Source organism: Piliocolobus tephrosceles, chromosome 10 (genome assembly GCF_002776525.5).
Source record: "Piliocolobus tephrosceles isolate RC106 chromosome 10, ASM277652v3, whole genome shotgun sequence".
Classification (NCBI taxonomy): domain Eukaryota; kingdom Metazoa; phylum Chordata; class Mammalia; order Primates; family Cercopithecidae; genus Piliocolobus; species Piliocolobus tephrosceles.
This window is the reverse complement of record NC_045443.1, coordinates 863,033-879,309: the sequence shown is the minus strand read 5'-3', so window position 1 is coordinate 879,309 and position 16,277 is coordinate 863,033. Positions and strand designations below refer to the sequence as shown.

Here is a 16,277-nt window from a genome sequence, read left to right as displayed (position 1 = left end):
GATTGTCCGGCACTCCCGAGTGAGATGACCCCAGTACCTCAGTTGAAAATGCAGAAATCACCGGTCTTCTGTGTCGCTCGCGCTGGGAGATGGAGACTGGAGCTGTTCCTATTCGGCCATCTTGCTCCGCCCCCCGAAACCAAAGTATTATGTGCTATGATTGAATTTCCACGAGAAAGAAAAGAAAAAAGTTTGACTTATCAGCCAGAGATGATCAGCTATTATTTTCTTGATAATCCAAGCAAAAAGGCCCATTGGGCAGGAAAGAGCCGTAAATGAAGTATCCCATAGCACTATCAGAAATGCAGCAGAGTTCTACAGCGCCTCATTCAATAAAAAAAAAGCACTTCTTAAAAAGGCCTTTAAACAGAATCCTGAGCATTTCCCAGATTTTCTTATAAAAGTTGTCTTCCTCTCTGTAAGTGACCCACTTTCTTCCTTTCCTTCCTTTCTTTCTTCCTTTCTCTCTTTCTTTCTCTTTCTTCTTTCTCTCTCTTTTTCTGTTTCTTTTTTTTTTTTCACAGGGTCTTACCCTATCACCCAGGCTGGAGTGCAGTGGTACAATCACAGCTCACTGCAGCCTCAAACTCCCTGGATCAAGCAGTTCTCCCATCTCAGCCTCCCAAGTAGCTGCGACTACAAGTGTGTGCCACCACGCCTGGCTAATTTTTAAATAATTTTTATAGAGATGGGGGTCTCCCTATGCTGCCCAGGCTGGTCTTGAACTCCTGGGCTCTAGCAATCCTCCTGCCTCAGCCTCCCAAAGTGCTGAGATTACAGGTGTGAATCACCATGCCTGATGGTACGCTACTCTTTCTTACTTGTCTCTCCTTCCAGTTTGTCTTCACTGCCACAGGGGAACCTCTTCTAGTCGCTGCTATTTCTTCAAGAAGGATGTGAGGCTAGAGACCCAGGACTGCCTGTTTGTTCGGTTGCACTTAGGAGCCATGTCCAGGAAGGACTGAGTAAGTCCTTCATCTCATCCAGTGGTAGCCAAACTTTTCAAGCCTGAGTACCTCTTTAAGACTTCAGAACCTTGGCCGGGAGCCATGGCTCATGCCTGTAATCCCAGCCCTCTGGGAGGCCGAGGTGGGTGGATCACCTGAGGTCAGGAGTTCAAGACCTGCCTGGCCAACGTGGCAAAACCCCATCTCTACTAAAAATACAAAAATTAGCCGGGCATGGTGACGCACACCTGTAATCCTAGCTACTCGGGAGGCTGAGGTGGGAGAATTGCTCCAACCCAGGAGGCAGAGGTTGCAGTGAGCCAAGATCATGCCACACTGCACTCCAGCCTGGGTGACAGAGTAAGACTCCGCCTCAAAAACAAACAAACTTCAAAACCACGTTTGGATCCTTCCAAGTAATCGTAATTGTACTTTTAGTATCTACAAATGAAAAACTGCATGCTGATAAAAGCTACCATGCATTCAATAATACTTTTTACATCTATCTTAAAAATGATAGCAGCATCTCTGTGCATTTGACAAACAGCACAGCCTTTCTGTGTGAGATGCATCATCTATTTGTTCTCTAGGCAATGTTTGCTGTGCATCTGGATTCAGGGACCCCATACTGTGTGAGACCCTCTCCCCTTCCCACAAAGTGGGGATCGCTGGTCTAGTTTAAGCTGTTTATTTTATAGATGGAGAAGCTGTGGTCTAGGAAAACAAAATTCCTAGTGAAGTAGTTTGGGGCCCGTTTCCATGCAGGTCCCTTGGCTATGTCCGGGGCCCATTGCAGGATGCTCACGAGCCATAGAATGGACACCCAGCGACGACATCCAGTTTCCCACTCCCGCACTGCCTGCGCTCTCCCCTCACTAGGAGGTGTCCAAAGGGCACCTGAGGGATAAAAGGACGCTTCAGGGCTTGCCTGATCTGAGGAACAGTCAGACAAGAGGGCGAACCATGAAACACCAGGCCCTGGCAACAAACTGGAGCACAAAGCCATGACGTGGCTGCCGTGGGCTGAGGGTGCCACGCTGGGAGCTAAGCCCTCCCTCACTTAGTCCTCACTATAACCCTGACTGTTAAGGAACATTATCTTCACCTTACAGATGAGGACACTGAAGCTTAGAGAGGTCAATGACAGTGTCACACTGTTACTACAAGCTGCAGAGAGAGGATTCAAAGCCAACTCTAAATCCAGACCCTGACATGGTAGTCACTATGCAATACGACTTTATGCAAGGCTACTGGGCTCAGGATACTTGGGGCTTCTTTAGGATCAAGTAATTTTGCTACCTCTTTACCCAAGGAATCATTCTAAACCCAGCCCCAGCTCACCAAGAATGTGTAAGCCCCTCTCTTCCAGGAGACTATCGGCAGCACTAAGCATCCTGGCCACATCCTGGAAGGACCCAGGAGGACTCCGCAGGCAACACGCAACCCTTGCAGGACACAGCGTTCCTTACGTTCTAATTCTAGCTCACAGCCTGTGTACAGAGGTAGAAAGGGTGAGTTCCTGTGCTCATTCCCACCGCTCCCCTCGGTTCACACGCTGACTGCAGGGTGTGCGGCTGTATACAGATTGCCCCACTCCATGAAGCTCTTGAGAACTAGATGAGCCCACACGGATTCTTCTCATTCCCACTGAAGCATGTTCTCTTTGGCCACTAACATAGCTGCTGCCTTTTCTCTTTTTTTGAATCACATATGAGAGTCTTATATCCCCAGCAAGCACCTTGCAAGCAGGGGCCAGGTCCTAAACATACTCTGTATCCCCTACCCCAAGTGCCCAGCTTAGGGCTGGACACACCGTCAACTCCTGATAAATACTTGCCAGACTCCACCCAACGGTCCGGACAACAAACCGCCTCCCTCCTGGACCACTGCTTCTAGTCACCGCTCTCCTCAAAGGAAACTGCCGGCACCCCACTCCCCAACTAGTTCTCCACAAGGCACGTGACCTTTCAAAGTTCTGGGATTTGGTTTTGCTGCCCTTTCAGAAAGAAGCCTGACCTTTCTGATAAGCTCTTGTTTGTGGGAGCCCATGGAGAAGACACGAGACCGGTTTCTCTGTACCTGAGCAGGGCTCTCTGAGAGCTCTGAGAGGCCGTTGGAGGCCTTGGCTCTAAACCATCCGAGTCTAGAGCCAAAGCCAGAGATGGAGAGAGTCGGGTGTTTGCGCTTGCTTCTCCGCTCTTGCCACCTTCTCAAGGGCTCCTGGTAACCAAGTGTGTTTGCCTTTTGCTACCCTGGGAGGCCGAGAGCCTCCTTTTCTCTGCAGACGGAGACAGAACTTCTGCATTAAGAGGCAATTCGGCTCCTGATCTAAAACTGCAGTCTCCCTGGGGCCCGAGGCTCTGGCACTGTGACTGAAAGGGCCCCGGGCCACCGTGCTGTCAGACTGACCTTCACCAGGTCAACCCAGATCACTAACCAAAGCCTGCTGGTAGGATACATGCCTCTCTGAACCTCAGTTTCTTCCTCTGTAAAACAGACAGATCAGGCACAACCAATCTCTAAAGCCCTTCCTGTGGTTCCAAAGTCCCAAAACGCCTCTGGGCATTGAGTCCTAAAATGCTGTTCCGGGGTTCCAGAATGGCATACTGCCTTCCCAACACTCCCCCCTCACCCCTACCTCATCACCAACTCTCCATGGAACTTTTAACCACACACTTTTAACCTTGGCGTTGTCCAGCCAGGAGCTCCGACGGGTGCAGATGGTCCTACTGACAGATCAGGGTTGCTGCCACCTAGCACCCTAGAAAACTTCCAAAGGGGAAAGAGGAGGCTTTTGTGCAGTCTGACATTAAATCCGTAATCAGATTCCCCCTTATCCCTTTCAGACTATCAGAGTACGTTATTCACTGAATAATGTTAAAAACCGTCATAATAGCTGAAAATTTTACCTGTTCTTTATTGTTGATGGAGTGATTTTACATCGATTATCTCATTGTAAAATCCTCATGATAATCCTATATAGAAGATAAGGATTGCTATTTCTATTTTGCAGACCAGATAAACCGACCGACGTACCTAAGTTAGCCAACCAGAATGATAAAGCTGAGCATGGATGCTCTGTGTCCTAAACAGAACCACAGGGACCTAGAAGCCAGGAGCAAAACCCACATCCTCTTGTTTTTTGTTTTTATTTTGTTTTTCATTTTTTATTATATAGATATATGTTTTCTAATTTTTTAAATATTATGTATATATATATTTCATCCTTCTGCAGTTTTTTTGTTTTCTGAGATAGAGTCTCACTTTGTCACCCAGGCTGGAGTGTAGTGGTGCAATCACAGCTTACTGCAGCCTTGAGCTCCCAAGCTCAAGTGATCCTTGAGCTGATCCTCCCACGTCAGCCTCCCGAGTAGCTGAGACTATAGGCACGCACAACCACACGCAGCTAATTTAAAAAAAAAATTTTTTTTTTGACAGAGTTTTGCTCTTATTGTCCAGGCTGGAGTGCAATGCAAAATCTCGGCTCACTGCAACCTCTGGCTCCCAGGTTCAAGCAATTCTTCTGCCTCAGCCTCCCGAGTAGCTGGGATTATAGGCATGGGCCACCACACGTGGCTAATTTTTGTATTTTTAATAGAGACAGGGTTTCCCCATGTTGGTCAGGCTGGTCTTGAACTCCTGACCTCAGGTAATCTGCCCACCTTGGCCTCCCAAAGTGTTGGGATTACAGGTGTGAGCCACCATGACCGGCCTTTAAAATTTTTTTTATACAGATGGGGTCTTTCTATGTCGCCCAGGCTGGCCTTGAACTCCCGGGCTCAAGCAGTTCTCCCTCCTCGGCCTCCCAAAGTGCTGGAATTGCAGGCATGGGCCACTATGCCCAGAATTCCTTTTCTGGACACTTACTTTGCTGTGAGAGAACTTGGTGTGAGCATTTGAAAGAATAACCTCAGTGTTATACAAATTATATGCAAATGTCATGCAAACTTGGCTCTGGAGTGTTTGAACCAAGAACTTAGAAATATTTTACAAAGGAACAATGCAGGGTGGATTCTGTTCCTTCTCACAAGCAAGAACCAGAGGAAGCAGAAGAGATGGTGAAGGAAGAGGATATTGGGCCATTCCAGGCTGCCTTTTTTTAGCTCTGTTCTTTTTTTTTTTTTTTTTTTTTGAGATAGAATCTTGCTCTGTCGCCCAGGTTGGAGTGCAATGGTGAGCTCTCAGCCTACTGCAACCTCCACCTCCCGGTTTCAAGGGGTTCTCCTGCCTCAGCCTCCCGAGTAACTGAGATTACAGGCATGTGCCACTACGTCCGGCTAATTTTTGTACTTTTAGTAGAGGCGTGGTTTCACCATGTTGGCCAGACTGACCTTGAACTCCTGAGCTCAAGTGATCCGCCTGCTTCGCACTCCCAAAGTGCTAGGATTATAGGCGTGAGCCACCTCGCTGGCCCTACTTTGCTTTTTCTTCTGTTTTGTTTGTCTGTTTGTTTGTTGTTTGTTGTTTTTTGTTGTTTTGAGACAGAGTCTCTCTCTGTCACCCAGGCTGGAGTGCAATGGCGTGATCTCGGCTCACTGCAACCTCCGCCTCCTGGGTTCAAGCAATTCTCCTGCCTCAGCCTCCCAAGTAGCTGGGACTACAAGTGTAGCTGGAATTACAGGAACGCGCCACCACGCCCAGCTAATATTTTGTATTTTTAGTAATTTCACCATATTGGCCAGGCTGGTCTCAAACTCCTGACCTTGTGATCCTCCCACCTCAGCCTCCCAAAGTGCTGGAATTACAGGTGCGAGCCACCACGCCCGGCCTGTTCTTTCTTCTGATAACATCTGTGGAGGGAGAGGGAGGCCTTTGGTCAGTCGGGACCTGGGAAGACAGAAAAGAGCTGCCTGTGTTTGGCGCCATTCCCTTCCTCTTCTTGGCCCGTGGCTCTTGTCTGGAGTGAGGCAGGATACGGGAGCCCCCTGGAGAACTGAAGCTATGGATTTCCCTCATGAAGCCCCGTGCCCTTGGGCGTGGTGGGGACGTCAGTACACAGCTGGGGCAGAGGAGGGGTTCGGTCTCTCTGCGGTCTCTCCACAGGCCCAGGTCTCCGGTTCCTGCCCCAGAGGAGGCTCCCTGTGAGAAAGTGGCAGAGCTATTCTCTCTAGAAAGGAAAACACTGAAAATGGCTACCAAGGTAAACTATGTAACCACCTTAACTCAGTGAAGGAAAATGAGGTGATCCTTAAGGAAGTGAAGCAGGGCCGGGCGTGGTGGCTCAGGCCTGTAATCCCAATACTTTGGGAGGCCAAGGCGGGTGGATCTCCTGAGGTCAGGAGTTCGAGACCAGCCTGGCCAACATGGTGAAACCCCGACTCTACTAAAAATATAAAAATTAGCTGGGCACTCCAGCCTGGGCAACAGTGGGAGACTCTGTCTCAAAAAAAATAAAAATAAAAAATAAATAAAAAGTGAAGCAAAGCCGGCACGGTGGCTCATGCCTATAATCCCGGCACTGTGGGAGGCTGAGGTAGACGGATTGCTTGAGCTCAGGAGTTTGAGACCAGCCTGGGCAACATGGTGAAACCCCATCTCACAAAAAATTAGCCAGGCATGGTGGTGCATGCCTGTAGTCCCGGCTGCCTGGGAGGCTGAGGAGGGAGGCCCAGTTGAGCCTCCGGAAGGGAGAGGTTATAGTGAGCCGAGATCGCACCACTGTACTCCAGCCTGGGTGACAGAGAGAGACCTTGTCGCAAAAAAACAAAACAAAACCCAACCAAACAAAAGAAAGTGTAGCAAGACTTTCATACACACAACTCGGTCCTACCCGGAGAAGCTGACCAGGTGAGCTCCGGGCCCCTCTCCTGTGACTTTATATACCATCTGGTAGGCCCAGTCAGAAAGCGTGGCAGTCCTGAGGCAGGAAAGGCACTGGATGAGGCATGAGAAGCGGTTTTTTTTTTTTTTTTTGGCTCTCCAATGGCGACTTTCTGCTCTGAATCCACAGGGCAGCTGTGAGGCCATAGCAGACACCACTTCTCAGAAGATAAAACCACTTACTTTAAACAAATAATTACATTTAGTCCTCCTCTCTCTGTAAGATAGGAACTATTCTGAACTTCATTTTCCTGGGATGTCAAGGTCAACGTCACACAGCTAGCAGGTGGCAGGTGAGGGAGGTGACCCCAGAGCCTGCACTTCTGACCAGGGCACAGCACTGCCTGCATGTGAGAGCTGTGTGGATGGGACAGTGCCCAGAGAAAGAGGCACCTGGTGTTGGATGGACTTGAGTGTCAGGGCCCTGGGGTGAGCACGGCCTCTGGAGAACAAGTGACTTCAGGCTGACCTGTGAGGGAGAGGCCTCAGGCTGACTTGTGAGGGAGAGGCCTCAGGCTGACCTGTGAGGAGGGAGAGGCCTCAGGTTGACCTGCGAGGGAGAGGCCCTTTCTTTGGAGGCAGGGCCCCGACCTCACTGCCCAGCAGAAGTTGCCCAATCTCTGTGGCTAAACAAAGAAAGCTGAGATGAGGAAACCAGAACATCCTGGGGAATGAGCACAGAGCGTAGAAAACACGCCAATGCCAGCAGGGCTGAAGCTGGGAGTGCTCAGCCAGCCGGCCTTGTGCGTAGGAAACCCCCAGGGAGCTCAGGGCCCTGTGAGAAGCAGCACAGCAGCCTGAGCCTTTTATCCTGCAGAGCTTGAGAGCCGCACAGGCAGCGCCTAATGACAAGGCCAGGAAGAAAGGGGATGTGAACGGCTGTGCTTTGGCCAGGACACTTGCCTCATCAGCTGTCTTGGAGACGGGTCTGGAGGCAGAAGGAGTGCTTGGGCCATAGATATGCAGGGGCAGGATTAGAAAGGTTTCTCAGCATGCGGCCAAGGCTTTAGGGAGAAGCCTGGGGGGCCTTTGTGAGGGGAGGACATGCTCTGACTGCTGTGGGCTCTTCCCCCAGTGTCTTTCCTCTGTTGTCCTCTTAGCACGTCCCAGGCTTTACTACAACAACTTTGCTTAGGTTAGGGACCTAGGGATGATTAGGGGGTGAACACAGTTTTTTTTTTTGAGATGGAGTCTTGCTCTGTCACCCAGGCTGGAGTGCAGTGGTGTGATCTCAGCTCACTGCAACCTCCGCCTCCCAGGTTCAAGCCATTCTCCTGCCTCAGCCTCCCGAGTAGCGGGGATTACAGGCACCTGCCGCCATGTCTGGCTAATTTTTGTATTTTTAGTAGAGGTGGGGTTCCACCATGTTGGCCAGGCTGGTCTCGAACTCCTGACCTCAGGTGATCCACCTGCCTTGGCCTCCCAAAGTGCTGGGATTACAGGTATAAGCCACTGTGCCCGGCTGAACACGCTTTTTTAAAGAACTGGAGGCAATGCTAGCTTTGCAAGTGCCTGAGATGCCAAGCTAAGCTTTTAGGGTCTTTGGATCCTTCATTGGTTCAACTAGGGATTCTTGTCTCCAGACTTAGGTCACATAAGATGCTACTGGGTAGAAAGGTGTCTCATTTTGGATAAATCTTAAAGGTACAAGAGAGGAGAACACTAGCAGTTTCCTGACACCACTCAGAAGTCTTGCTTCTAATTTATAAGTTGATAGCTAGGCTCATTTTGTAGTGAAGAAGTCCCTTTTCTTGGCATCGTGGCCTCTTTCCTACTTGGAGAGGGAATGGGGTGGGTTTCCTGGTGCTGCTGTACGACTTGTAGCCCTGTCACTGTCATTACCCCGGGACCGGAGCAATCCCATTTTTCACTGTAACGAAGCTCACGCACAGATGATTGTCTAGATTCCATCTCCAAACATTTTGTTCTGCCACCACCCAACGACCCAGTCTTATGTTCTCCCAAGACCAGTCCCCTGGACCTACACACACTCCTCTCTCTCATGCAGTCTAGAATATTCGGCAGAATGTCAGAAGTCACGAGGTATAAACCATAGTGGGATTAATGACTTACAGGACTTACAGGACACAGCCTGGTTCCTCAGTGCAGCTTGACACAGTTTATCCCAATGGTCAGGTCGTTACCATGGTCTTTGCTTCCTTCTTTCCTCCTCCCGCCTCTGTTCCTGGAGAAGTCCAAGTCTCTGCTCCTGGATTTTTCTGACTGCAGGACTTTGCTTCAAAATCTAGTCCAGGCAACCCTTTGAAACGGCAACGCAGTCCTGGTTTTTTATACTCAGAAATTTCCTTGACCCGGTCCTTTACCTTCCTGAGAACTTCCTTACCCCCAACAAATTCTTTTTTTTTTTTTTTTGAGACAGAGTTTCACTCTTGTTGCTCAGGCTAGAGTGCAATGGCGTGATCTCAGCTCACCGCAACCTCCACCTCCCGGATCCTGGTTCAAGCAGTACTGCCTCAGCCTCATGAGCAGCTGGGATTACAGGCATGTGCCACCACGCCCGGCTAATTTTTGTATTTTTAGTAGAGACGGGGTTTCACCATGTTGGCCAGGCTGGTCTTGAACTCCTGACCTCGTGAGCTGCCTGCCTCGGCCTCCCAAAGTGCTGGGATTACAGGCATGAGCCACCACGCCTGGCCCTGCCGGCAACAAATTCATATCATCTTTCTCTAACCACGATACCTCTGGCCCATTACAAGTCCTCCTTTCTGTAGCCCCTCACCCCATCTAACCCCGCAGGAATGATACTCCAGCTCTCAGAGACTCTGCCTCACTTTTCCTTTCGGCCGTTTGCTCTCACACGCTTCCTACATCAACACAACCGCTCTGCCCATTGCGGGGTTTCCCCTTGCTTGTCAGATGACCCAGAAAAGGGCATGTGAAGTCGTGTGAGGCACATTTCCTGTGCTTGGGAAGCATGCAGCCCACGGGATGACAGTCCCACACGTAGCCCTCTAATCACCCACAGTACGTGCTGCACTGGTGGAGTGAAGCAAACGCTCTGGGAGAACTGAGAAAGAGGGATACATTTAGCCGATGGGAGCTGAGGAAGGCTTCCCAAGGGCTGTGACAGTGAAAGGTAAGCAGAGTTTCTTTTTTCTTTTTTTTTTTTTGAGATAAAGTTTCACTCTTGTTGCCCGGGCTGGAGTGCAATGGCGTGATCTTGGCTCACTGCAACCTCTGGCTCCCGGGTTCAAGCGATTCTCCTGCCTCAGCCTCCCGAGTAACTGGGACTACAGGCATGTGCCACCATGCCCGGCTAATTTTGTATTTTTGGTGGAGACGGGATTTCTCTGTGTTGGTCAGGCTGGTCTTGAACTCCTGACCTCAGGTGATCCGCCTGCCTCAGCCTCCCAAAGTGCTGGGATTACAGGCATGAGCCAGAGTTTCTTAGTAGAGAAAAGAATGAGAAGCAGATCTGGCCTTTGGAAGGGCTGTCAGTCGTTTAAAAACATCATGCTCCTCTTGGTAAATACAAGGTGTTCTCATTTAGCAGCCTGATCACTGAGATTCAGATGTAGCTTCCTGATGCGGCCTGCATATCTCCTTCAAGAGCCACTCATTTATCGGAGCTGAAAGACGACGGCAGATTATTGTTTCTATAATCCATAATGAAATCAGAGAGGGTCCTCCCCTACCTTACACATTCACACAAACCGCTCTCCCGACTCTTCAGAGAGACCATGGGAGTGCAGAATCCTCCTGGATCCTGCAGGGCCTCTCTGGCTGGTGTTAGGGACACGGGCTTGTGCGCTAAATGGAAGCAGTCAAGACCTCAAGCCTGCATCTTTTGAGCTCGGGACCACCGCCTCTGTGAGCCAGCAGTTTCCTTGTCTTTGCATAACTGCTATTTGTTTTTCATAGAGCGCTGACAACGCACACTGCCCGGCGTGTGAAGACATGGTCCTGGCCCTAGGCCTCTGGGAACCTGAGCTAGACAGACACTCAGCTCCGGGTGCAAACACAGCTCGAAAAACAGGCAAGCTGAGCCCTGAGGTGTCAGGCCTTTGTTCCCTTCTCTGGGGGAAAAATGAGCTAACTAAGTGACTTCTCTGGATAAGAGGGAAGCAGGAATCCTCTTAGAGCACAGGTACTAAAGAACATCTAGGGATGGAGGAGGAAGACGTGTTCAGAGGCAAGTAGTGAATGCAAGGGGAAGAAGACGGAGGGAGCCAGGCCCGGTAGGACTGTGAGGGAAGAGTGCCATCTGCTGAGTCCCCCGTGGGCACACAGGCACACCGCCCCCCCACCCCACCCCACCATGGGCATGAAGCTCACGCACAGCTGACCGTCTAGATTCCATCTCCAAACGTTTTGTTCTGCCACCACCAACGACCCAGACTTATGTTCTCCCGAGACCAGTCCCCTGGACCTACACACACTCGTGTCTCTCATGCAGTCTAGAATATTCAGCAGAATGCAAGACGTCATGAAGTGTAAACCACAGTAGGATTGGCAACTTCCCAATACCCATGGACCCGAACCAAGCCCTGCTGAGCAGGTGCCTGTGGAGAAGGCTGGAAAGTCAAGGCAGCAGCCATCGCTAAGGGTGGTCTTCTTTAGGAGGCAGTAGGACATCGTGTAAGACACGGGGTTTCCAGCCAGAGTAGCCAGGGCTCCTTCCCTAGGACCGTTCTTACTAGCCGTGTGCTATGGACAAGGAACTTGGCCTTTCTCCATCCCACATACCTGTGGCTTCTGGAAGGGTTTAAATGAATAGCACCTGGAAAGAAAATGCCAGCGTGGGGCCTGGCACACGGTGGAAGTACAGTCATTGCTCCTTCCAGAGAAGAAAGGCCTTATGTATTTATTTATTTGTTTGTTTGTTTATTTTTGAGATCGCGTCTCGCTCTGTCTCCTAGGCTGGAGTATAATGGCACAATCTTGGCTCACTGCAACCTCCGCCTCCTAAGTTCAAGCAATTCTCCTGCCTCAGCCTCCCAAGTAGCTGGGATTACAGGCACCTGCCACCACGCCCAGCTAATTTTTTGTACTTTTAGTAGAGACAGGGTTTCACCATATTAGCCAGGGTGGTCTTGAACTCCTGACCTCAGGTGATCCACCCGCCTCAGCCTACAAAAGTGCTGGGATTATAGGCATAAGCCACTGCACCCAGCCCATTTATTCTTTAAAATGCGTGATGAGATTTAGAATTCGAGAGAAAGACCCAGAAAAAGGAGAAAAGGATACATTTTCATTTTTCTTAGGAGCCACGGATATGCTAGATTTGACATAGCTGTCACAGGGAGTTTGCTCTTTAGCACAGGGAAACTACTCCTGGTGTGTCAGAACACCCCCAAATGGGGCCAGCCAGGGATGGTGGGGGAGAGGAGTGAACCTGGGGGTGCTGGGCTGGGGTCCAGTTGAAACTTGGCCACTGAATTGCATGCTTTGGACATGTCACTAAGCGTTTCCGGTCACACCTTGCCTGATGCCTTTTGTCCCTTTCACCCTGATTCTGTGCTTCCGTGAGGCCTGTTTAGCATCCCTTGGAAGACCTGTGGCTTGATTTACCAACCAGGCCTTCAGGCGATTGATCTGCCAATCCACCTAGCTCACCTCAGGACCTTCTATGATTGCAGCAATAGAGAGGACCCGGTGTGCCAAGGGTGTGCTGCAGACACGTGGGTCCCCTGGCTTTGGAGGATACACAGATCTTTACAAGGATCAGAAGAGACTCAGGCACTTTGGGTTACAGGTGACAGAAAGGACCTAAAGCATCTGAGACCAGAAGAGGGAGTTTATCATAAAGTGTCAGGGTCTCTTCCAAGAACCACGTGGCAGGGAGATCCGGCAGGTCATCCAAGTGCCTGGGCCAGAACCTCGAGCCCCACCAACCCAGACAGCTCCTTCCCTCTGCTTCTCTAGGGCTGCCTGGCCTCTCATTTTTGCTTTTCCTGGTGCATCTTGATTCATGTAGTCCGTGGGGGTTGAATAGCAACAGTGAATCTCAGTTCCAGATTAATGGAAGGGAAAATCTGATTGCCCCTGCTTGGACAGGACTCCTGCCCCTGCTCTACCCAGCCTGAGCCAGATATCCCCGGACCGGATATAATGTCACTAGGCTGCTTCCTAGGTGCGTGGAATTGGGGGTATCTCAGAGAACGGGAGGTTGCGACTGACTCAACACCCCACAGAGTGTTGTGTTAGGATGCAGGTTTGACTGACACAAGACTCCAAATAATAACAGCTCAGACCAAATGGAAGTATATTTCTCGCCTCTGTGTAATCGTCTGCGTGCAGACAGTCCAGGGATAATACAGCAGCTCCACAGTGTTTGGGACCCAGGCTCCTTCCAGCTTGTTGCTCTGCTCCTGGGATATGTACCTTTTACACGTGATGGAAGAACCTCACCACAATCTCCACATTCCAGCCAGGGAAAGAGGGAGGGAGGGGATAGAGAAGACATGTGCCTTCCTTTTAGGGGCACAATTCTTCTTGCTAAGTTCTCATTAGCCAGACCTTGGTCATACAGCCTTGCTGCTGCAAGAGAGATTTGGAAGTGTTGACTTTAGCTAAGTGGTCATGCATCCAGTCAAAAATTCTACTATCCCGCAAGATGGTCAAATAGATATTGGGGGGCAACCTCCTACAACAAGTAATAATGGCCTCGCCTCCTGGAAACTCGCGAAAGGTTTTGTCTCTTCTGACTTCTAGCCTTGGGAGCAGGTTATTTATTGCCAAGAGAGAGGTATGGTGGGCATGGGAAGAATATCTACATGGAAATGCTTCCAAAGGTGTGACCAGGAGGAGTTTAGACTAAATGATTTCTAAAATCCGTTTTTATTTTTATGCCACTTCAGGAAGGGCCTGGGAGCCGGGCCCAATGGCTCATGCCTGTAATCCCAGCACTTTGGGAGGCTGAGACGGGCAGATCACTTGAGATCAGGAGTTTGGGACCAGCCTGGCCAACATAGTGAAAGCCCGTCTCTACTAAAAATACAAAAATTAGCTGGGTGTGGTGGCACACACTTGTAATCTGAGCTATGCAGAAGGCTGAAGCAGGAGAATCGCTGGAACCCAGGAGGCGGAGGTTGCAGTGAGCCGAGATCATGCCACTGCACCCCAGCCTGGGTGACAGAGCAAGACTCCTTCTCAAAAAACAAAAAGAAAGAAAGACCTGGGGATGATGTGCCTCTTCCTCTATCGTAACTTAGGGCACAGAGAAGGAAGTTCTCGGGACAGATTGCGGAAGTGAATTTGGTAACACAGAGTTCTTTAAAGAATAGATTTCCAGGCCGGGTACAGTGGCTCACGCCCGTAATCCCAGCATTTTGGGAGGTCAAGGCAGGTGGATCACCTGAGTTCAGGAGTTTGAGACCAGCCTGGCCAACATGGTGAAACCCCGTCTCTACTAAAAAGACAAAAAATTAGCCGGGTGTGGTGGCAGGTGCCAGTAATCCCAGCTACTCGGGAGGCTGAGGCAGGAGAATCACTTGAACCCTGGGGCAGAGGTTGCAGTGAGCCGAGATCACGCCATTGCACTCCAGCCTGGGCAACAAGAACGAAACTCCATCTCAAAAAAAAAAAAAAAAAGACTAGATTTCCAGTGCTGTGATTGTCCTTGTCATAATCCAGTTCTGCTAAACAAGGGTGAGTTGAAGTTGTCTCCTTCAGATGCTAGAGCCACATATTAAGTCCGTGCCTGGTAACCCACTCCTGCGGCTGGGCTGAGCAGAGTTGCTCAGAGTAGCTAACCCACTAGTGAAGCTGTGGTGGGCATCTGCTGCATGCAGCGCCCTGGGCTGGCAGCTGTGGGGACCCACGAGGGCAGAAGGCTGTGCTCGCTGACCCTCTTCCTCTCGGCCACCAGACTGACCTCATTTTCCGCTGAGACTTCCTGTTCTCCAGTAATTGCTTGGTGGGGCAAGAGGCTTCAGTTCCAAGTCAGCAAATGGGATCTGAGTCATGATGTATATGGTAAGTGCGCCTCTGCCCTCGTTACCTTCACCAGATCAACACTGGGTGCTGGGCGCTGGGGACTGGGCAGGTGAGGAGGGCTGCCAGAGGGGCTGATTCTCACTCAGGCAAAAGCATTGGTTCTGTGTGTGCTGGGTGTCCGGCAATGTGTGTGCATGTGCACTTGTCAGGATGCGGAAGGCAGAAGGTTGGAAATGACTCTGCAGAGTTAGAGCTCAAAATGTTCTTTGTAGCTTTTGGCCCCAGTGATGCCAAGATGAAGCAGGCTAGTAGGACAGCTGGGAGCAGAAAGAGGCCCAGACTCGGAGTCAACTTGGGATCACACTCTGGCTACAACTAAAATGTGTGACCTTCCATGGTCAAACATTATTTCTCCCCTTCATCTTTTTTTTTTTTTTTTTAAGACAGGGTCTTGCCACTCTGTCGCCCAGGCTGGAGTGCAGTGGTGCCATCATGACTCACTGCAGCCTAGACTTCCTAGGCTCACACAGTCCTCCCGCCTGAGCCTCCTGAGTAGCTGGGACAATTCCTCTATTGTTGTTGTTTTCTCCTTTTTTTTTTTTTTTTTTTTGAGGTGGAGTCTCACTCTGTGGCCCGGGCTGGAGCGCAGTGGTGCGATCTTGGCTCACTGCAAGCTCTGCCTTCCAGGTTCACGCCATTCTCCTGCCTCAGCCTCCCTGAGTAGCGGGGACTACAGGTGCCTGCCACCACGCCCGGCTAATTTTTTGTATTTTTTTTTTAGTAGAGATGGGGTTTCAATGTGTTCACCAGGATGGTCTCGATCTCCTGACCTCGTGATCCACCCGCCTCGGCCTCCCAAAGTGCTGGGATTACAGGCGTGAGCTACCGCGCCCGGCATTTTCCTCTATTGTTTAAAAAAAAGGGATGATAATGCCTTGCTCAGCTCACAAGGACATACAAAATGGAAAAGAGAATTGGGCCGTGAGCCTTGCAGAGGCCAGCTCTGCGTTTTGCTCATCTCTGTGGCTGCTTGGGCACCCGGGGTAGCACTGTGCGCCTGCAGTCATTCCGTAAGCGAGTGCTGCCCAGATTGAATTAAACAATAACCAGAAAGCACCTGGTCCGCTTTCCATATTAGAAAACAGAGACCCAGGGAGGGACGGGGACTTGCCTAAGGTCACACAGGCTAGCTGGGAAGATTAAACCCGGACCTGATACGTACTCTGCATTCAGTCAGCATCAGTGTCCTTTTCCAGGTGGCAGCATCAGGACGTAGAACCCAGATCTTTTCCTCTGACGCCTCAGCTCTTGCACCTCACCGTGTTGCTGAGTTACTCATAGTTAGCTGAAGTCAGCTAGCTAGTAAGGGCTGTGATGGGATTAGCTAGCAGGAGGACTATTGCTGACACCCTGTCCACCAAGCTGCGCCCGTGCCGCGGCTTGGGTGCTGTGGCTAAAAGGCAGGAGCTCTGGAGCCAGATCTGGAGCCAGAATGGGGGTTCCGCTCCCAGTTCTGCCATTTGCAAGTTGTGTAATCTCATTTAATGCTTCATTTATGTCTCAGTTTTCTCATCTGTAAAGTGAGGATTGCAATTGTATTTGACCTCATGA

General features: G+C 50.3%; 1 protein-coding gene across 6 annotated transcripts in view; it reads left to right on the top strand.

Moving 5' to 3' along the window:
- NINJ2 (ninjurin 2) overlaps positions 1 to 16,277 on the top strand; it is a 108,301-nt gene that overhangs the window by 49,392 nt on the left and 42,632 nt on the right. The window contains exons 1-2 of one of the 6 annotated variants that reach the window (XM_023182995.1): positions 13,808 to 13,988; positions 14,599 to 14,705. The exons of 2 other annotated variants lie outside the window; for them this stretch is intronic. In XM_023182995.1, coding sequence (XP_023038763.1) covers positions 14,694 to 14,705 — 12 coding nt within the window. In that variant the 5' untranslated portion in view covers positions 13,808 to 13,988; positions 14,599 to 14,693. Of the gene's footprint in view, positions 1 to 13,807; positions 13,989 to 14,221; positions 14,379 to 14,598; positions 14,706 to 16,277 lie in introns of those variants that run through there. 3 more of the 6 variants (XM_023182996.2, XM_023182998.1, XM_023182999.2) reach the window with 3 other exon arrangements.